The 23,698-nt window shown below is 36.8% G+C and overlaps 1 protein-coding gene across 1 annotated transcript in view; it reads left to right on the forward strand.

Moving 5' to 3' along the window:
* CNTNAP2 (contactin associated protein 2) overlaps window positions 1-23,698 on the forward strand; it is a 1,161,641-nt gene that overhangs the window by 633,526 nt on the left and 504,417 nt on the right. The window contains exon 9 of the mRNA XM_074575643.1: window positions 5,338-5,487. Coding sequence (XP_074431744.1) covers window positions 5,338-5,487 — 150 coding nt within the window. The remainder of the gene's footprint in view (window positions 1-5,337; window positions 5,488-23,698) is intronic.

Here is a 23,698-nt window from a genome sequence, read left to right on the forward strand (position 1 = left end):
TTTTGGGTTACAGTCATAAATCAAAATTATGACGAGGTTCTGTTCTGATGTAGCAGATGTTGTGTTGTTGACTTCAGAAGAGTTTGGTCCATTTATATCAGCAGATTGTATGATCTAGCACGCATTAATAGCTGCTGCATGGGTCAGTACCTTTTGCAGGAAGATTTGATCTCACAGGATTAACCGTAGAAGAATTTGAGATTTTTACTACTATAGTTTTCTTCAAGGCATAACTCAACCAGATGGTATCTTTCTAAGTTGTCCATTATGTATTAAACTCTTGTACTTTTTTGGTATTCGATAATCTAGTCCTTCTTCAATGTCTGTAATAAGCAAAACATCTGTTTCTTCTTGTTCAATCAAAGCGCCTACCTCAAGAGTCCTACTTTTAAAATAATGTCATTTAAATAGAAATTCTAGATAGGGAGAATGCATTTAATTAACATATTTAATTTGCATATGAAACCAACTTTTACAGAACTCAACAGGGAATTTGTGGTGGTAGCAGTATGCAGGTTTTTTTTCTCAACCTGTACACCAGAAAGTTAATGAAAAAAAGAAGGCAAATAAATATATGTATCATCTCAGATGAGAGAGATTAATCTGTAATGGGAAATCATTGTGAAGTTGGGATGTTGTACATTCTAAACATTCCAGCTGAAAATTCTGGCAATAGAAAGAACCATATTCTATTCTTAATATTGGGTCTTGGTTTACAGAAAGTTCACGGTTAAGCTTTATTTTTTTTCAAGTCCAAGCAGAAATAATTCCTCAATATACCTGAGGCACGTAATAAAATATTACAATAAAAATAGATCATGCAGCTGTACAAACTTGTCCCCTATGGGAGCATATACCGTGGAGCGTATATAATTTAAGTCCCTGGACCAAAGCATTATCATGTTAAGAAAGGAGGGTTGACACTACTGCCTCTAAACCACATAGAGATAAAAACAGTGGCAGGGATAAAAGGTGCTCTTAGTTACACCAGCAGGGAGCACAATTCTGTAAAGACAATAGTGAGTACTTGCTGAGTGCTAGTGAGCAATCCTCATTAGCATTTATAGGTAAACTCCACGGAAAAATGTAGCTGTAAAAAGTTTTGTAAGTAAACGTACAATTGTACTTGAATTTTTGTGGCAACTTTGAGCCAGAACAGTTAGAATGTTATTATCATACTCTAAAGCTACATAGGGATGTAGCTAAGACATACATGTAGCTAAGAAGACAGCCTTAACTCGTGATCATTTTGTATTCAGTCAGTACAGTGAAGAGTTCCTAAAGCAGAGTGTGATCTTTCAGGAGCTGACAGGAACGATGCCAACTTGTAGGGGCAAATATTTTAATACAGGCAAAATACCACTGCTTCTCCAGTCATGCCTGTAGCATTACAGAGAGCAGCACGTCCCCTTACCGTGTTTTGCTAAATGCTGTGCACACTGAGGGAATGCATGGAATTACTTTTTGCTGGTAAACAGAGCCTGCAGCCCTTCTCATGCTCTGATTTCTACTTGGCCTGCTCAGCAGATCCACATGCTCTGCTGATCCACTTTTCCTCCGCCTGCTCCTTGCTTTGAGTCATTGCTGCGATCAGCTTTTCAGTGCGGTGCTAGTGAGCTTGGGGAGTTTTCCCCTCGCGGCACACTGGGAGAACATACCACAGATACTAGTGACAACTAACTGTGCACTTCTTAGACTGGCATATTGCGCACCATTTTCACTTGTTAATTCAGCAGATAGCATCACCTGTTTCTGTGCTTTAAGAAAGAATGTTTTGGGGCTTTCCAAGATGTGCAGAAATCCATGTTGAGCTGGACAAATAGTAGTGTCTCCCACCCCAAAAAAAAAAGAAGTGTGGTGGGACTCCAATTCACGAATCGGTTGTGATGGAAAAGATGGCTTGCTTTTCTTTTTTTTGCAGTATTTAGGCTATTCGCTCAGGGAGAAGCTGAGCTGAGTTAATTTCTCTCTCTTTTTACATCTCACGCTTCCTAAAAGAGGAAGCTGAACTCTCTGACAGAGAGAAGTGGGGGAGTAAAGCATGCCGGAGTAAATAGCTACGTAGTCTGATGTCTGAGATTGCCTCTTTAGCCTGCATATATGGTTCCAGTCCCGGTTCTAGTGTTATTTAAAATATGTCGTAAAAGAACAACATGAGACTAATTTATTTAGTGGGTACAGACCAGACTAAAATATGCCATCAAAAAATACAGACTAAAATAACTTAATTATTTTGCGTCTCCTGCGATACTCAGTTTAAAACACTTTTCTCATTAGTACCATCAGTTCATTCTTTTATGAAAGAATATCTCCAAGAGGTGAGGATGGCAAACTAAGGATTGTTATAAGAAACACAGTGAACTTCTAATTTCATGGCATAATCATCTGCCTTTAGCTCCATCACTTGTGGTGGGTTGACCTTGGCCAGCTGGCGGACACCCACCCAGCCGCTCCCTCACTCCCCCTCCTCGGCAGGACAAGGGGAGAAAATAAGGTTGAGAGGCTCGTGGAGCGAGATAAAGACAGGGAGATCACGTAACAATTATGGCTGCAAGCAAAATAGACTGGACTTGGGGAAAATGAATTTAATTTATTGCCAATTAAAATAGATATAGGGAGCAAGAAACAAAGACAATCGTTAAAACAGTACCTTTCCTCCTCCCTCTCCCTTCACTCCTTCTTTCCCGATTCCTCTACCCGAACCCTCTGCACCGAGGCGGGGGCTGCGGTCGGCCCACACCAGCTCCTCTCTGCCGCCCCCGCGCTCTCACGCTGTTCCCCTGCTCCGGCGGGGGCTCTCCACAGGCCGCAGCCCCCTCAGGAGAATCCACCTGCTCCGGCGGGGGCTCTCCACAGGCCGCAGCCCCCTCAGGACAATCCACCTGCTCCGGCGGGGGCTCCCCACAGGCCGCAGCCCCCTCAGGAGAATCCAGGGGGCTCTCCAGGGAATCTCCGCGGGGGCCGCGGCCGGAGCCCCTCCTCCCGCTCTCCCTCGGGGCTGACAGGGCTGTTCCTCACACTTTTCCCCTCACTGCCGGGCAGCCTCTGCCCGTTCTTAGCGGCGCCCCGTGGCTGAGGGGCTCCGCCGTGCCCGGCGCTGGGGCTGCTGGAGCCGGCTGGAACTGACTGGAACCGGCCCGGGCCAGCCCGCCCTGGCCTCGCCTCACAGGGCCGGCAGAACCCCGGCATCGGGGCACCTGCACCAGGTGGAGTTTTCTGTGCGTGTTCATATCTAATTTGGTTTAAGTTGGCAAGAAGGCTTTGTCTATTTGGTCAATGATCTCCAAAAACGTGTATCAAAGCACGAACAGCAGTGGCCTTGAAAGTTACTGCTGTGAAGGCTTCAAGAAGAGAGAAGCATTTGCCAGGTAAAATACATCAGACACCACTGCAAATCCAGTCCAGGAGCAAGAGAAAACCAGTGACACTTTGGATGCTGGTGGGAGGTGGACATGTTTGGAAGAACCCTCTGGAGGTGCAGCGTCATTTCTCTAGTCGCAGTTTGTCTTTTGATATAATACAAATGGTGGTGCAAGGTAGGCTGATGCCTTCTTGCCTCGTGCTGTTGTTTCTTGGTTTCTGCAGTATCCCCCTTTGCAGAGACAGTTTAGACCTGCCTCCCTCTGGACTCACTGATGAACAGCCCGTGGTGCCGTTCCCATCCCTCGTGTTTTACTAGCCAAGTTTTAATTTTGTCGAGAAGTCTCTAATCATTGTTACTCAGTTTAAGGCAAATACTGAATATCTCAATAAAGGCTGACATAGATCTTTTAATGATAGGTCATCTTGAGCTGGAAAATTGGGATTTAAGTATGTTCTGTTAAACTTCAGTTGTAGAAACACACACTGTAATAATTTTGGTTTGGAACTACAAGGAGGCGTATTTTATTTTCCTTTCTGCGTTTATTATCAGTAGAAATTAATTTTATCTGGGTTGTAATTGTGTGTTTTTCCTTTTCTTCTTTATTTGTCAAATGTAATGAAAATGAAAAAGGAGCTCACAAACGGAAAGAAAACTTTTCTCATGTTTAGTATATTAGGTCTTTCATCTGTTCTTACACTAGACTGAAGAAGTTTTGGTAGAAACATTTCTTACTGATACTTTTTTTAAGAGGCTTCTGCCACTGTTATTCACACTAATGAATATTCCAAGAATATTCCAAGATATAACACTCCATGTTATTTCAGGACTTGATCTTGTATCTTAAACAAACATGTAGAAGTAGTGGGAAAAAAATACTCACTAAATGTATAGGTGTATCTGTTTGCCATGAATATTATTCCTTGTTCATCGAAGATAACATTCTTTTGAATATTTGGAAAGTTTATCTTCCATTATACTTCTGCTGATCTTGTGCATCCCACTTAATTTTAGAAACTTTACTGCATTGCATTGTGGTTTATTTTGGCAAATGGCATTTTTCTAAGGTGACTTAGCACCTTCATCTAGGTGGAGTAAACGTCACTTTTAAGAGGTAACTTGGAACTTACTTTTACTAGAGTGCTACTTAACTTGCTGACCCAACATAACCAGCCTGCACAGTTACGACCAGAACAAACCAGTACTCTTTTGCTATTCTTCAGTGGCAGTCTAACATGGCAGGCAAACTGGATTTCTGCCAGCTGCTAAAGACAATGTCAGAAGTATATAAACGGTGATTTTTTTCAAAGCTGTGAATGAATGAACAGATCCGTCTGCTTCACTGCTGTCAGTATTGGGAGGATGGTGCTCCCCTAAGATTGCGGTTTTTGGCAAACATTTTCTGGTTTTGTAGCGCCTCTGTGATAACATCTTCATCTCCTGTGACTAGCCCCACATCCCAGTGACAGGATTAGCTATGAACTCACCTTCCACATGAGCCTTTCCCCCTCCTATTTTTTCTTTCCCTTTTCTTGGAAATATTTAGCTTTTGATAAAGGTAGCAATCATGACCATAATGTGCCCTTTGTGCTTGTTACTCACTATAGTTAAATGGATTAATCAGTATCTTTTCCTTTTGAACTTGATCATGGAAACAATGAAGAGATATTCTTTATTAATAAAATGTAGAATATGGCCATTTGATGGGAAAGGTGAGTGATAACATCTGTAGTTAGATATAATTGTATCTGACAGGGTAGACACTTTGGTAGTTACAAGACTTGTATTTAAGATATAATGTTACTTTTTTTGGTAATAGTTACTTTAATAACAATGCCTTGTTATTACACTAAAATTATTTAATTTATGCAGTAGCCTTGTATTAAACCTTACTGAGCCTGGGAGGGAAACCAAAACACTTAAGATAATAAATATTGGACTAAGTAAAATGTGGCAATGTTTTCTGTTCTTCTTAGGCTCTGGTCTCAATGATGGGCAGTGGCATGAAGTCCGATTCCTAGCTAAGGAAAATTTTGCTGTCCTTACCATTGACGGCGATGAAGCTTCAGCTGTTCGAACAAACAGCCCTCTACAAGTTAAGACTGGAGAGAAATACTTCTTTGGAGGTAAAAAAAAAAATCAAAACATATGTCTGCTTCAAGTGCTGTTGTCTTATAATCTATGTAATGGGTGAAATGGAGCTCAGGATGTAATTCATTCATATTGATTGCAATATGGCTAATATGGCTACAATGGCTAGGTGCTGCTCATCAAAAAGTAAAATACTGAACTTAATTTAACTTTTAAGAATCTTTTTACACCTCGTCATCCTTGCAAAAGAAGCCCTGAGAAGTTCCGTACAAGAGTCAATCTAACTTGGAATAATTTCCCACATCTCTGAACATTTCAGACACCATTCTGTAAAAGGGCAGCCTTCCGTCAGTGGTTTAATTAAATGGCACTGAGAAGAGAGATAAACTTATCTTTTCAAGTTTGGAATCCTGAAGACAAAAAAATATAGTTTTTCAGGACAGGTCTTAACCTTTTGCTGTTTTTTTTAACAGCTGTCATGATTGTGGGTAATTAAGAAGCTTTCATAAATTGAAGCCTAAGATTGTTCAGTATTTCTGTCTATTGACAGACGATATACTAAAAAGAGTTCTTGTAAATTGTGACTTGAATGTTTATTCCTCTTGCTGTCCTATGTTAGCATTTATGAAAATGAAAAAAGGCCATCAAAACTCTCGGATTTTTTAAGTATATATTTAAATTTCTATATTAAAAAGCCTCTTTAGCATATAAAACATATTTTTGATACACTGCTATCTTATAGGGGAAGGTCATTACGGGGTTTTTAACTCAAGTGTAAATATTCTTTTTTGTACTGCTAGCTAGCTTTTTTTTTACAAAAATTCAATTCAGCAATGACCTGCAATCCTTGTTTGAGCAGAATTCTCAGTAAGCTCAAATGCTGTGATGAAAAAAAAGTTGCAAGTTATATTTCTGAAGTGTCGCACACATGTGAGGTTGCACATGAAAGCTTCAGGCAGAGAACACAAATTTTAAAAATAAATTTTATCAGTGTTGAAAGATGATTTTTTTCCAAACTTCCAAGGTGCATAGCTAATCAAAATAAAATATAAATGTGATACTATAAATAGTCATAACATTACCCGAGTGATAGAAAAGTTAGTGGCATATGAAGTACTCTAAGTAGAAAGGGAAAAAATCCTTTCAAGGTTATTCTCATTTCATTATCTGCTATCAGTGGAATCATTAAAATACATATGGAAATCAGTGTTTAAATAATGTTACAAAGCTAATATATAGTTAATTAAAAATAGATTATAGTCCTGCAGATACTGATGACACACACTTGCAGGAAACATTGTGGTGATGATGATATCTCAGTTCTAAGACAAATATTACCGAATTAAAGTTGATCTGTCACAAGAGTTAAACTTCCTATTGCTGCAACCTGTGTCTTTTTTAGTATCCTTAATTGAGGTAGTGTCCTGAATAGATTTTTTTAGCATATTGCCTCAAATAAGAGTTTTAGTATAGCCAGTTGTCACACGCTAAAGCCTGAAAATTATTTTGTCGTCAAAGCGTACCACCTTCAATTTGTCAAAAGAGTCTGAGACATTCTCGTTAAATAAAGTTATTGAGTACACATAGGAGAAAAATGAAAAACAAAAGCACTACATAATACATCCAGTGTAAAATTTGGTTAATTTTGATAGATAAAATCCCCAGACCATTATTACTTTTCCGGAGAGAGACTGATTGATTTTTTCTGAAATGGCTTTTACCTATGATTCTTTGGTTGTGAGGGGTAGATTGTCTAGTTTCTCCAGATAGTTTTTATACCCTTTCTCAGTCAAAATACAGGTTGATTTGTTGTCATTTCAGTTGGATTCTGAAATCTGCTTGACTTCTAATTGTTGACCTGTACTTTATAATCCCAGCATACTTCATAAAAAACTGTGCTTGTAGATATTGTTCTAGTGGGATATGAAAGTCAATCATGAATTCCCTGAAGTGTCATTCTCACATCTGTTCACCCAAATACATGGTCCTTTTGCATAAGCTGTGGGTTTTTTGTTTTTCCTTATTGTCTTTTATAATCTGAAAGGTCTTCTAAAGGTGTATCAAAAGAATAGCAGTGTCCTAACCTTCATGTCCAATTTTGTTTCGAAGTTAGAAAATCTGCAACACTGTACTTTTGCATTTTAACTGTCTCAAGCCATGAATCTGAGGAAGCTTTAGTTCTGACTTGTATCTGAGGAGCTCGTTTATTTTAGTATACTCCCACATGAATATTGCTATATATATATATGTTATTTATTTTGCTATCTATATCTGTTAATCAGAGATTACTTGCAATTTAAAGTCAGTCTTTTGGATGCATATTAGGAATGTAATCTTTATATTCTTTATATGAGGCAAAGGTATTTTTGTTCTAATTCCTCTATATGTATGTGTTCCTCCTTATTTTTCTTTATAAGCACTCCAACTTATGGCTGTTAATAAATAATATTTGCAAGAAGAGTATATAGAGGTGAGAATAGTGGGGAACTTCAAACATTTGCACCACTTAGTAATTGTCATCAAAGAAGATATTTTCGTTAGTTGCATTAGGAGTAAGTTCAGATAAGACAATGTCAAATACTTTTTTTCTGCAAATTTGCATAATTGGTTAGGAAAGGGACAACTGCCTCTTGAATTCAGAGGACAGTATGTTTGGTTTTTTGCGAACTGTTAGATGGCTAGCAGAAAGCATTATCAATTCTTCTGGGATGATAAATTTTCAATGAGAAAAGGAACCCAGTAGATTTCTTTGATAGAGATCTGAATACAATAGTTACAGGTATTTTGACTATTAAACCTTTGTATTATTAACATTCAAACTTATATCACAGATGCAGAAGTTAAATGATCAGTTTTAAATATAGTAATGTTACTGTATTTGTCCCAACCCACTTCTGTATTTCTTGATCTTGCAAAATACTGAGAAAGCTCAGTCCGTTGAATTTGTGTTTGGAGAGCTTGTATGGCATTTATAGAAGGCTCTGAACACATATACTCTTTTGATTTAAATTTTCCTATTTCATCTTTGAAAGAGATACCATGTGTATGCAAATGTTTTGTACTCAAAATTTTCTCTTTCCCTGATTTCAAAACAAGTGTGTCTCTTTATATTCTGATCTCCTGGTGTCAATATAGCAAATATGTAATATAGGCAATGGTGGTGTCTTTGCTGAAGAAAAGATTTAAAGGTTGCATTTTGGTGCTGCAGTACAATATTTTCTCAAAAATATATTGGAGAATTTAAAGAGAAAAGTAATTACAATAAAATAGGTACTGCCTCAAAGTAGTAAGGCAGACACTAGATAGACCCTTTCTGTGAAAATAACTACAGCTTTTTCTGTAAGAGAAGTACCACATATTTGAATGGGAATTTTTGAGACAGTGTCTATTTTTCAGAAAAATTATCATTGTCATATGTTGTCACAACTTCGCATTGGCAATATCCCATAATATTGGTTTTATAATAACATAGAAAATCTATCAAAAATTGGGAATGGATTAAAGATTGAGTGGGTAAGAAGAACATTACTATGCCAAACGTAATGTTAAAACACTCCAGACAAATCAGAAATTTAAGCTGACTTTTACACAGATGGGTTTGTGGTGATGTCTGAAAAAGTCCTTAGTTTTACTCACAGTATTTTCTATTAGAACTTGATTATGACTAAGTCCAGTAAAACTACATAAATAATTGGGGAAATGCAGAGACGCAGGACAGTTGTGTGATTACTCCTGGCATTAGAAATTTTGGCACAGGCAGGAACAAGGCTGTGAGTCAGAGTGCTCCCTCCCTCTGTGCATGCACGTGGGTACAGTAAGGGCCAGTTGAACACTGTGTGGACACCAAAGTAATTCACAAAACTCCTGTGGACAGAGAGTGGTGTCCTGGGCCTGGTTAGTCAACCTCCCTGTCTAGTAGCAGCCTCCAGCTACCGTTTTGAGAAAGTTGGCCTTTTAGAGAAACCAAACCTGCTTGACGCTTCCTCGGAACTACTTCGTAAATGTGTTGTGATTATTCCTTAGTTTATTCATTCATTTGAATAGAAATGCTTGTCAATGACCACCAAACACAGATTTTTATAACATGTCCAGCAGTATTTGAATAAAGGAGATATGGAAATCGGAATCTTTTGTGACTTCTGCCTATAGAACACACTTTTCTAATTCTGAAAAATTGTAAGTAAATCATAAGAGTAAATCATTAGAGGATTCTTTATTTCTCCGGCAGAGAATAAATCATGTTCGGTAGTGTTAGAGTCTTTTTTTTTCCCCTTCCTTTGTGCTTCTCCTGTGCTGTCTGCCAGCACTACTAAGATCCTCCCAAGGGACAAACAGCAATGATGTTTTATTCAAGCCTAAGAGTTTGGGGAAGCTGTGCTAAAGATCAGGCATTTCTGTAGATTGTGTGAATGTGTGCGGGTGTATGTGGGAGGGTGGGTGCTAATTGCCTATTACCCTTCTGTATAATTATTCTTCTCTCCCCACTGGTTTTATTTTCCTTCTCTTTCTTGTCTTGAATTTGGGTTTTTGGAAAGAAGTGAACTTCCTTTCCCTACTAAGCTCCAGAGAATGATGTTTCTTTGTTGTTTCCAATTATCTGTGTAAAACAAAAAAGCAGAACAGAGAAAGTGAATCACAGAGTGAAAATGAGTCCATTAACCTCATTTGCACTGTTGGAGATAAGGGGCTTTTGTGAGATGTCTTAAGCTTGCACCAAACCACCTAATAGCTGCCTAGTACCCAGAGGAAATATTTGATTAGAGATGTAATTTTGACTTGTTTTTATTTTACAGCATTTCTTTTTAATTGTGTCTAGTTTCCCTCTCCTTTTTCCCTCTCCTGGCTTAAGGATAGGAGGGGTTTTAGTATGAATGGTAAATCTTCATTGAGAACAAAGGTATGCAGTGAGCATCTGTCAATCCACTGTGTGCTGCTTTTTCTGACAATCTAAGATGAGCGGACTATGCAGTGTTTCCTATGGGACACCAGTCTATGACATATAAAAAGTCCTTCCTTTCTGTACAACTGTACAGAACGCACTCTGTGTGGAGTCTTGTTCCTGGAATAGAATTCTTTTGTTTCTGAGAGTTGTGTTGGTCTAAAATCTCATGGAATTAGAGGTGGTGGAAGGAGAAGGGAAGAGGGAAGTCAAGCAAAAGAGGAAAAAATACCTTCTTTTGTTTCACATGTGCTGGGGTCTTCTGTGTGTGAATATTCCTTTCTTAAAACCCGTCGTCTAACCAAAGCCTTTGAGTGGTGTGCCTACATGTTTTTTATCAAGTTTTTCAAGTTTATCAAGTTTTATCAAGTTATTGTTTGGTCATTAACGGCTGTTATAGTCATGGTCAGACTTCCTAGGTAGTGTCACTGGGATTTCAAAAGCATGCAGGCTATCATAATCACAAGTATTATGAGACAGAAAGGGGGCATGGGATTTTTGTAGCTCAAAATCAAATGTGTTCAGCAAAACTGAAGTTGAGTTATTAGATACTACGTGACAAACGAATGGGACCCAGCCAATGGCAACTCAGGTTATCTGTTACCTAATAAAGGAAACTAAAGTCCCTGCTGACATTACTCTCTCAAGCTTGCAGCTTCACACATGTCCATAAGTAACAATGATGTTGGGTTGTATTTGCCTTTCTGCATGTTGATCAGATTTTTAATATGTCAGAGCTTTAGTTTTGGTGGCCATTTGTTTCTGTTGCAGGTATGACCACGAGACCGGATAGTCAAATTCGCATTTTTTGTGGAAAGGGTGCTTTCATTGTGTTTTGAAATCTTTCTCCTCATGATCATAGCTCTACTGTAAGGTCAAATACAAATCCATGGGGAGAATACAAAGCGAATTCAAAATAACTCAGAGTATAATGTGATTTTCTGTATCTTCAGCATTTATCTTCAGGAATCCTTCCAGGTCAGTCCTACAAAATAATGATAAACACAAGAAATGAGAATAAAAGAATTGGAATGGGCTGTATTTTTTAGCAACCCTCATGCTTTGGATTGTTAAATCCAGGATGTTTATAAGTCAATAGATGAGTGAAGAATGTGTAAACCTGAGCAAAGTAAGAAAGTGGTTTTGTAGTAAGGAAAAAAAAAAAGAAAAAAAAAAGTTGGCAGGCAATTATAGGCACATAAGCCTCTCTCAGCTATTTAATACATGATTCAAATTCTTTATTATCTCAACTGCTCTCTTCCACTGTGAACCATGAAACACAGCTGAATTCATACTGCATTTATACAGCTGACCAACCTGAAGGGAGTCGATCAACATTGCACATTAGCTCTTTGAGTTTTATGCTTTTTTCGTCATGTTTAAAGTTTTGTTTATTTCATTCAGATAATTTGAATGTTAGACAAACGAGACTAGGCAAAATAATGTTGACATTCTGTGTTTCGTTTTCAGTAATGTCAGTAGTATTGTTAGTGATTTTATAATATGCCAATCCACCAACATATTGTATGCAACAGTACAAGCAGAAATACTGGAGATAGATTGATCTCCTGAAGAAAAACAGGTGCAGGCAGAAAGCTGATACTTTGTGCAAGCAAATAAAAGATCAAATGTATGATAATGTGAGTTTAGGAATGGATATATGGGAGTATGAGTCTTGCTGGAATAACTTCAGCTTTTCAGCAAAGGCATATTAGAGATGAGAAATGTCTGCCTGCTGAAAAATGAATGAATGAAGTTTTGAGATGTACTCTCCTTGTTATACAACATAAATCTCCTGCTAAGTTGAAGATGTTAGCCACAGAGTATATATCTAGAAGTTTCTCAAAAAAATAGTGAAGGAATTGAATCTGTTTAGCTTTATTTACTTGCAGGCACTTACCTGTGTGCAGCAGATTACAGAACAACAAATTTCTCAATACATTTTCTTTTCTCTTGTTGACATTTAAAACCAAGAAAGAACAACGAATAAGGAAGAACATGTATCATAGAGAGTAAATCTGCATGGACATGGGAAGGAGTAAAATGACCTAATGGAACTCTGTTGTCTCTAATTCTGTGTGTATATATGATTTATTTCCTTTTTCACTAAATACAGTAGTCATATTGTTGCCTGAGTCTCCGTCAGAAGTATATTCTATAAAGTCTCTGAATATTACAGAAAATTCAACTAAAAATAGAGGAAATTCTCTACATGGTATAGCTCTTGACTTCAAAGGGAAAAGAGAAGGGCTTGTAAAAATTAGTAATACTTATTCTAAAACAAAAAATTTTGGAGAAGAAAATGTCTGGTGAAGATACAGAAGAGAGCTATTGGAGACACAGTCAGAAGAGACATTTATACCTATATCCTGTATGTCCCTCTTGCTAATGCTTTAGTAGGTCAAGCTACAATGTTTTTGGTACCAATAGCTGAAAAAAATGCCTGTAGGAGGGGAAGGGCAGGTATTTCAACAAGTAGGGAATGTTGGGAGGACAGTTAACCAGTACTAATCACTAGACAGTACTAATTAGGGCTGTATGGTTTTAGAACACTGAAAATAATATAGTCTGTTGATAGCATTAGGAATCACTAATATCTCTGTGTGAGCGTGTTGAATTGTGTTGTGAAAAATAAACACATATGCTTTCCCAGTGTGTGAAAATAATCATACTCCTATGGAGAATGCTAATTAGTACTTGAATAGCACTTCTGCCAACTTAACCTGTTTTTCAAGGGTATCCTGGCTCTGCATCTAGGTGTATGAATGGTCTTATTGTCCACAGCCACAATTCAACACACCTACAGAAAAGAAAATAAATAAAAAAAAGAAAAATTCTTGGTGCTATCAATAGTTTATATTGCTTTCAGAGGCTTTTCTTGTTTTGGGGAGTAACTTAGTGGTGCTTCTCATTGGATTTTCCGTAAGTGCTAAAGTATCTGTGATTTTCCTCTTAAAAATAATAGATCCTACCTCAGCCTCCCCTTTTCCTCACACCCCCTCTAAATGTGAGACAAATTTTCAATTGCATTTCAATGTTTTAATTATGTAAATGGTGACCTATTAATACTGTAAACAACGCTAAGCAAGGAGATGCCTACCTGCCGTGGATTCTGGTGGTGGTAGTCAGACAACTGACTTGCATGTTTCAGAAAATCTACCTACCCATATAATTGTAAACATGAATAACTTTGGAAATCTGGTTTAATGAGTCATAAATGCATAAGAGGAGAAAAAAAATCAGGGTATGTTCCAGAACTCACCAAAATACGGTGTTTTTTAAAGTGGGAGATAGAGCAAAAATACAGCTAGTCAGTTAAGAGGCCTGCCTGACTTGTATGGTCTGAGCTGAGAATGATTCTCAGTGCTGATTGTAAGTACTGGCTCATGTATGAAATGTGACTGGAGCTAAAATTAAATTTATAATTACTGTCTGCTGCTTCTACTATATAAACAAACTGCAGGTAGCCCTTTGTGTCTAGGGCAGGCTGTCAGTTAAATCCTTGCATGCCTGCAGTCCCAGGTTGTTATTATCACCTTTCACTGAAGACAACAAATCCCATCATATAAAAGCGGCAGTCTAGGGCTCTAACAGGAACACTTATTAGTGATGCTTTTGTAAATCGTGAAGTAGATTTTAAGGGCTTATGTCTTTCCAAAGAAAGAACTTATTGAATCTCACAGTCAGTGGCTTAGAGCTGATTTATCTGCATAAATTGGCAAAATGGAACTGTGAAGCTGAAACAGAATGTTTTTCTGTTATCAGCAAAGCTCAGAACTTACCTGTATAATACTTTGCAGTGGGAAGTAACAAGTTAGAAATGCACAAATCTCCCGTGTGGATAGCTGATGGCAACCGACTTACAACCCAGTTTAAGGGCATTAACATACCTTGTCAGTGTCAAAGTATGTCTACTTTCAGTTTAATTTGGAGTGGACGGGGTTTTGGTAATACAGTACTGGATATTTAATGTTGATGATTTCTTTAGGAGGGAATTGATAGTTAACCAGCAAACTGCTAGACCATTGTGGGTTATTGAGTCCTGTCAAAGACACTGTTATTCATTTTATTCACTGGATGGCCACAATCTTTTTTTTCCGCCCCCCACCCTCCCCAACCCCGAGACAGAACAATTTATCTGAGATTGGACAATTAGGATAAATATTAACTGTAGAGGTGTTAAAATATCCTGTGTTTATGAATGAAGAGAAGAAATAGGACACTTTGAGGGATGATGATCTCTGTCAAGGTTATATTTTAAACTGGAGAAAAGTGAAACTAGATCTGTTGCCATGGCAATAAAAGATACTCTTAGCCTCATTGAGTTCATCACCCGTGATACCAACTGTATGCATAACTTGAATGATCCTGAGAAGTGATTTTACAGACTCTCTGCTTCTGGACTGAGACCTGCATGATTATCATTTGATCTTGTCCAACAAATCCAAGTGAGATTGGACAATGTGACTAGTATTACACAATGACGGAAAATCCTTCAGTAAACAAACTTTTATTTATCAATAAGAACAAGCCAAATAGTGTTGTAGAATAGCAGCGTGTATGATGTTTGTGTAAGAAGAATCTTCTTTAATCTATAACAACAAAAGTACTCTCTAGATGGCACTAAGGATATTTCCCTGTGAATCTTTTTCCAAGTAGATGAGGCCTCAAAAAGAAGCAAGCTTTAATGATGCTTGAAAATGCTTCGTCTGCTTCTTGCACTTATTTCATTTTCATCATTCTTACTGACCAGACTTCCCAAAACACTTTCTGTACTTTCTTGTCATTTTATTTAATCATCTGTTTATTCCAACAGATTAATGTTAATTTTTTGAAAACTAATTCTTATTATGTAAGTTGGAAGCTTATGGGGAGCCTTAGAATAAATTATTTTTTACATTAATTAGGCCTATTGTGGTTTCACTGGCATCATAACCAAACTGAATGGAATTTTGAAGAGCTGTTCAGATCCCATGTTCCCGTGATTTTCATTCATAGGAACCGGTTGCCCAGAGTCTGACTCTCTTACTTGTTTTGAAACTCTTTCATGTATACTTACTGTCTTTGCAATTCATGCTCTCCATAGACCTGATAAGAGCTTTTCCTTGTTGCATTTTGCTTGATTGCATTTTCAGTATTGTCCTTTATTGAAAATTGCCTTTATTTTATTTTAAAGGAGAGGAGAAAGCATGAGTGGAAGGGAAAGTTTACCACCTTTTATTATTTGAATGTGTTAAAGATCATGGTGTGAGTATAGTGCTCGTGCTGTTAGTGGCTCACAATTACTCTGTAGATACATGATGAAAAAGCTTGAGATAGCACAAAAAGATGGAATGCTGCATATCTTGATGCATGTTGAAGAAAGGTCACTGAGGAATTATACAAATGGAATAATGAATGAACCTTAAATCTGTCTGAGAATGATAGGGCTCTTTTTGTCAGTTATATATTCCTATTTCATTTTTAAACAGATTTTATTATACTTATGATCTCAACAAAAGTCAAATAGGACAAGTCTTTGTAAATGCAGTAAGTGATCTTTTCAGGAATCCTACAAATATTAGCAACAAGATTGTAATCGTATCTCATGCTAGTGCGCAGAATTATAAAAATATCACTGCATCATATCCATGTATTGTTTGGTAAGTAGTATTCTCATTTGGGTTGATGGCTATATTTTGCTGCATAAAAATAGTGGTTCATGTTTCTGCTTTTGAAAAGTGTCATAAACCACTGGGGTGGGTCTACAAAATGACACAACCATGTGTGCATACATGCACACACATTAAAAATATGTTCAATGGAACTAGTTCAAATTTATGAAGAAGCCTGACCCTTTCTCGTAATGCTTTAACATTTTGTTGCTCGAACGAAGATGCAAGCTCCATAGCTGGTGCAATCTACCTGTAGAAACAATTCCTGAATGTCATACAGGCACGTGAAATTTGAAGTTTTTTGTTGCCTCTCTGTTGCATGCTTGGACTTGTGGTAGGCAAGTACTTACATTAGAGGTAGATTATGCCCTAATCAAGGTCTCTTTGGCTTTCCATTGAAGCCTTTCAGAGTTATGTTCAGGCAGCATAGCTGACACCTGTCCCCCCCAAAATTGGCTTGGTTTGCATACATGCCTTGTACAGTTAATATTCTGACATCTGAAATGACCTTACAATGTAAAATTGATAAAGACGGATTTTCTAAAATCACATTTGATTATGAGAACAGAAAAGTACTGCAACCAAGGGTCTCCGTGGCAATTTTGCAGTAAATTTTTTATTTATTGCGTCAAAGAAATTTCCCATGATTTTAATAACTTTTGAAAGTGTTGTATACATTATAATATTGCTATTAGAAATTGCAGTTACTGTGGACTCCACTGTTTTTCTTTACACAGATGCATTTAAGAAAGACTGTGACTAATAAATTAATTCTTAGTACGTCATTACAGGTAGGCAGTTATCCTCGTCTTTACATTTTACCTTTTACATCTGTTTCCCCAATCAAGAACAAATGCGTAAGAACTCCACTTGGCTTTCAGTGCTAAGACAGATTTTACTGTATTTATTTGAAAAAAAAAAAAAATCGTTTCAAGAGGGTGATACCAACATTCAGGGTGATCTTAAGGAAATTTGTTTCTATCCAACATCTTTTTAAAGTTTGGAGTGTGACATACAGAACATTTTTCCTTAACCATCATTTTTCATGAAACTGCTCTGACACTAGTCTCATTTACACAGCTCACTCCATTTTCTGCTTTGCTACTTTCGGAAAATGCAAGGGCAGGTAGAATCTGATTATTAACAGTTTCAGAAACAGCCTTCGAGTTTACTGCTCTATGGATCACAATGACTGTGACTCACCTTTCTAATCCTATCGATCTGCAGTTTCATTAACTTGCAAACTTCATTTGCTTGCGAACTATAAGTAATATGTCCTTGCTTAGTGAAATAAATAGCAGTATTGCGCCTGTATCATAAGCCCAAGACTGTTTCAAAAATACATCGCTCGGAAAAAAAAAAAATTCTACAGAGTGCTTGGATCATTTGAAAATAAACTTATTTAGAAATTAGATTATTATATGTGTAGGGTTTACAATAAAAACTTATATCGAACAAAAAATCACTAGTAAAAATGTATAAAACATTTTTTAAAAAAATACAGGAGTGTATCCCATTCCCTTTTTCCACCTCATATTGTCAGGCCCACCACTTAAGAAGCTGAGGTGAATGCTTTAATCTGCATGAACTTTGTAATAGTATTTTGGTTTTATGCCTCAGTCAAAGCTTCTATGCTTCATTTAATGCACCCTGCTATTCTATTATGTGTTACGTTATAGTGAAGCACTATTTATAATTTTAAAATTATTTAATTTCATCACTGAAGTTCGAATTTCCTAAAAATTCTTCTTTAACATAGTGGAATCATTTTGTATTTATTATCTCTGGTGACTAATTATCATTTCTATCTTAGTTCATAATGAGTGTGTATTTGACTTTTTCAATAATTTGTTTTCTAGTCTAAATTAAAGATTGCAAGATAAAAGTGGATTTCCCTTTTATCCTCCTAAAATTCTACGCTGGGGGAGATAAAGCTATCAATTTGGAGAGGGTTCAACACATTCCAGCATGTTTGTATGTGACTCTTAGCAAGCCATTTAATATCTGCTGTTCAGTTCAGCTACCTATAAAATGACATTAAAATACTAATTTGGGGGTGACTAATTAAAAAATGGCTGTGGACAACTTTACATTTGGATCTTTTTGCAATACTTTTGTATTAATTTTCCTTGAATATTCAAGTCCTAGTTTTTTATTACTAGAAATAATTATAAAAAGCTCATTTTAAGCCCCAATGAATGCATATTTACTGAAAGGGTTTTATGTTCATTTGTCAATTTTGAAATCTGAGCTGTTGTAAAAGCAATACTGCATGAAAAAAGGAAGAGTTTTATGAACAGATATGCTCCTTGAAATATAAGTTGTGTTTGTTAGATGTATAAAGGCATTTAAAATTGTTTGTCCCCATTTCGGAAGGCTTATATGCTTTCCAGACATCATGAACTGCAAATTGTATACACATATATATGTGGTATAAAAATACATCGTGTGATTACCAGTTTGTGATATGTTAGTTACACAAATGACGCAATCAGGTGACAGGGACAGTACTATGTGACTTATGGATAAGCCTGTATTTGCTAATATAATGTCAGGTTTTTAATTGAAAACAAATTACTTGTTTACTCACTTATAAAATTCAGAAATATTTTCCCCTAATAAATAAGTTCAAGAATTTAATCATCTCCTTTTTGAACAATTTGCTGACTTTTTTTCCCAAGGAAAGCATTTGTTGCATATGTGTCTCCTGATAAATTACTTAGGGTTCTACTTTAATAAATTTCAATCTGAGAGGCTTCTTGCAAGACTTCTTTAAAGGGTATTTTTTGAGTCAGTTTAGATTTATAAGAAAATGACACAATGCAAATCAAATTTTCAGTTATTGTTGCTGATACTAGTGTTATTACAAATTAATCATCATCTTATGCACAAGGGATAAAGATGGCACATCCAGGAATATGCTTTGAAGATGCACTGAAATGAATACTCTTGAAAGAGTAATATGACTGAATCTTCCTGCTTATTAATATATTTTTGAAAAGCAGTTAATTTACAGAGATTACAGAAAGAGATTTGTATTAATAAAATATCTAATAATATAAAAATGGTACTGTGTTCAAGAATGAAATAATTTTAGGTAAACATAAAATAGCATGACTTCTTGTTTTACTAATAGACAAGAATGTTTTTTTAAACTGAGGAAAGGCTAACTTTTTAACTCAAGAAGAATAAAATAATAGCTATTTTATAATTTCCTGAGAGTTTCTTCTGTCTGCTAAATAGCAGCCATGTAGAAAGAGAGGAAAAGGAATATAGTTCAATATTTCAGGCTCATTGTTTCACAATCTGTAAAGACCGGTGTACTTTAAGAAAAACAAAACTTGTATTTCTTCTAAGGCTTTTTGTGTCATGGAGTTATATATTTGCATATCTCAAAATCTTACTTGCCAATTGACAGGTGGTAGTAACTGACATGAAAGACTTCGAATATGCTGTATCGTATGTATCAGATAGTAATGAAACACGTTTAACGTTAGAGGTGGCAAAGGGATGCACCATTTTTTCACAGCTAGACTTTGTGATGTGCTGATGCTGCCAAATTTCATAGAATCATTGCCACAATATGAGTGCCAGAAATAGATGATGAAGTAATATTTAGGGGATGAAAAGAAGCATGTCATACTTAAGGTATCACTTTGAATTATATGAAAACTCATAATCTAAAAATGTTCACTCTTGCAGTATAACAGAAATGACGTTAATTAAACTGCTTAAAGCATTACTGAAAAGTGCTTAACTGTGTGATCAGAACGCTGTATAGATTACAAAACAGAATAAATGCTGTAGAAATCAATGGGTATTTTTTATGTAATGTTTTACCAGGTCCATTGATCAGTATGAGCAAATTCTGCGTTTACAGCAACGGTGTGATTGAGGGGATACATACCACTTACTGTCCTCTAACTTCATGCTAGACAAGACAATACATTTTGTGAGAGAGTGATTAGAAGAGGTCCAGATTATATTCATTCTTTTATTTCATACTATGTATTGGCATACATTTCTTATAAAAACAAGTTACCTTTTGTGGGAGTGGAAAGGGTAAAAATTCTTGTGATTCCTAAGGAGTCTGTACTTCAATCTGTCTTGGAACCTGAAGGAAAACTGACATAAAATAACTTGCGGTATATGAAGGATGTTGAACTGTAGCAGACGCTAGTACCATTGCTTTGTGCACATGTGAAATATAGACAGAGGAGAGTGTAGCCAAGTTGGTTTTGGCTGTAAGCAAGATAATCTAAAGCTATAAGTAGCCAGTTGTTTGTAATTTCCAGTGAAATTGCAACTAATGTCCAGGGTACCTTCAGGACTTTGCTTTCTGACTTCGTGTCCAAGTTGCTGTCCCTACTGCTTTTCTACAGGAGGTGTAGAACCAAAAGCCAGTTAAGGGGCGCTGCAACAATAACAGAACCAACACATTTCGCGGGTTTGTCATTGAAGCAGTTCTTTTGTAGAGTTCTTGCTCCTCAATGCCATTTGACTTAAAACTAACAAAAAATGTCTTGAAGTTTTTAGGAGTAAAAATGTAATCAATCTTCATTTCTTTTGGATTTTTTTATTTAAATCATTATTATTCAGACTATTATAGACACATGGTTATGGTGCCATGCACTTACTCATTTGTCAGTGGAATGACTCCTTTTTCAAGCAATTCAGACATCTTGTTCCCACTTAAATCTAAGTCTGGACAATGTGTGCTGGATAATGTGTGCTTATATACCTGCATCTTGTCATTTCTTCCCCTTTCTTCTCTGGGTTAATCTGATTCTAGAAACACATTAGTTTCTTAAATGACTTAAATACATTTTTGAGAATGTGCCTTTACCTTGTATTCTGTCTCTACGTATTTTCATGCTTTTGTACTTATGGTTGGTTATAAGGCTCTGAATTTCTTAGGCAGCATTCTTCCTTCTGTTCTCCCTCTTACTTTTCTTCCCTCCTCCTCATTTGTGGCTCCATCCTCCTCCCCTCTTTCCCAGCACACTGCCCAGTATCTCTCAATCAAGGTGAAGAGATGAATGACTTCTATTGCGGGAAGAGAGCATGAAGCCTGAGCACAGTGCACTCTAATTTGTCTTCTGTCTGAATGTAAAGCAGGCTCTATCACCCAGGCTGCCAGGCGAGGTTGAGGGATGGTAGCTCTGATAGGTTTATCATGTGTTCTCATCTCTAAGAAAGCTAAATGAAAACATAAAGTTCCCAGGCATTGGTTGGGTACATACCGATAGCATATTACTGCTGGCACTAAAATTTAGATCCACACTGAACTGTCAGCATCTTTTTCTTTTAAAAGGGACAGGATGTTTGTACTTATAATCACGAGGACAGCAATTTCAAGGAAGGTGTTGTATGTCATTACAGGTTAAGTTTAAAATGTAAAATATATTACTGAACAATTATTTTCTTTTTGGATGAAGGCCAAAAAGCTTCCCTTTCAGGTAAGCATACCACGTGCACATACCGCCACACTGAATTTTTAAATTACGCTTTGGTGGGTGCATTGGAAGGACTAGTGGTAATGGTGGTCCAGAATTAAAAGTGTGCACATTGTTCATTGCAATCAGAGAAGACTGAGACTGCAGGATAATCAACCTGTGAAACAGGTGGAAAAAAAAAATAGTAGTAGTAGATGAGGAAGTGTAACAAGCCACTGCAAAGACAGTCTTACTGCCAGGCTTCCCAAATTAGCCTCTTTCATCAGTCTTGAGGGGGGATGTTTCCCCCTGTTGTTTCCTTTAATATGTATTTTTGGTTTCATTCTACTCCATGTCTTTCTTGTATGTCCTTGCCTTTATGTAAAAATACTTTTTAGTCCAGGCTGATTTTTTTACTCCTCCTGAGAAAAAATGTGCTATAGCTCCACCTAGGAAAAAAGTCCATAAAAGCTTTAACTATAGCTGACCACTTTGTCACTAGCAGAGTTTTTACTAACTTCACTATAGTGATAAATCTTGTGGAAAACTGTATTGGAAAACATAGGTATTGCTTAGAAACTTAATGGAGTTGTTTCTCCCTGTGTCTATTTTATCGTGCTTCAAAACAAACGGACCAACACTGATGAATCATAAAATGGCTAATTACACTATTTAATGACTACCTACAGTAGGGGCTGTTTCCCTAATAAATTCCAGACAGTTTTGACTACCTCAGAAATACTTTCTGTTCTGTACCATCACATGCCACAGAAGTCCTTTAACATTAAAGCAGATACAGCCTGAGCAATTGGAATAAGATGAGAGCTAGAGATTTTGCATGTAGAAAGAATGCTTTCTGTGCAGAAAGTAGTCTTTTGTTGAGGGGTAATCTTAATAAATTTAGATTTCCTATTTCCAATTCCTTTGTCTTCCTTTTTTAAAATATTGCCAGTTTCTCTGTCCCATATGTCCCTCCCAGGAATACACAGTGATCTGTCAAAAAGGAATGCAGATGACAACAAAATGTCAAATGTAAGGATGACACTTTCCAGAGGTGAGGCTAAAAAATACATTACATTGATATTTTTGGATTGACAAGTGTGCGACAGAAGGAGGAACTGAACAGTCTGTGCTGTGCTTACGCGTTAATCTGGAATGTTGCTGTTGTTAAACTTTGATTATTTTCCCCTCCATGTCTTAGGAGCACATACTCCCTAGAATACGTATTCTATGGATGACTAAGCTAATAGATGACTATTAAACTCAAGGAGATGTTCCTTATTTTGTAAATCATCTGTAAATGAATTGCTGAAAATTTCACATTAAGGGTCTTACTTGGATCAATGTCAGGATGACAGCTGAACAGTGCAGTTATCTTCTTTCTGAGTGTATACCTCTGGGTATCCGCTTTCATCCTTTGATTTTTACTGCAGGGGAGAGTTGGAGAATGTGACTCTCCAGTTTCTAGCTTGGCTACAGTACTCTGTAGCAGATTTGATAGAACTTGGGCTCCTGCAGCTTTGGAGTGTAAGACTAGTGGATCATAAAATGACACTATTTGTTTTTTCAGTAAAATGAAAGATTCTGGAGAAAAAGAAAGACCCTTTTTAAAAAAAAAAAAAAAAAAGGACCAAGGTACATGAATGTATCTCTACTAATGTCATGCTGCTCTGTTTACCTAAACTCATATACCCACAGAGATGCGACCTTCCTTCAGGGTGAAGGGAGCTGCCTCTGTTTTCAGACATCTATCTCATTTCATCCTACCAGGAGTTTTGTTTGGTTTCCTGTGTTCATGGGCTTTTCGTGTTCTGTGCAGAAGTTATTTTAAAGGTTGACTGGACAGAAGGCAAAATCGTCAAACCTAATAATTCTGGTATTGTTCCTTAACAACTCTCAAATGTTTGGTGAGAAGAGGCTTTTGCATTTTATTTTTTCCTGTCTTTTCCCCGGACAGCTTTCTTTTGCATTAACCCATACATTTCCACAGTTCATACAATTCTCAGCAGTCGGAGAAATAATATCATTTTTATAAATTACTGCAGAGCTGCTCTAAATCCATCATCCTCCTGTAATAGCCCTGAGACGTGTAAGTATTGGTCCATTGAAATCCCTAGACCTGCCTGCTTGGGCTGTTTAATTAGGCACACAATGAACAACCATGCTTACAAGGCTTGACATTCATGTCTCCAGTAGATTAGCAATACCTACATGATGA

This window comes from Larus michahellis, chromosome 2 (genome assembly GCF_964199755.1).
Source record: "Larus michahellis chromosome 2, bLarMic1.1, whole genome shotgun sequence".
Lineage (NCBI taxonomy): Eukaryota > Metazoa > Chordata > Aves > Charadriiformes > Laridae > Larus > Larus michahellis.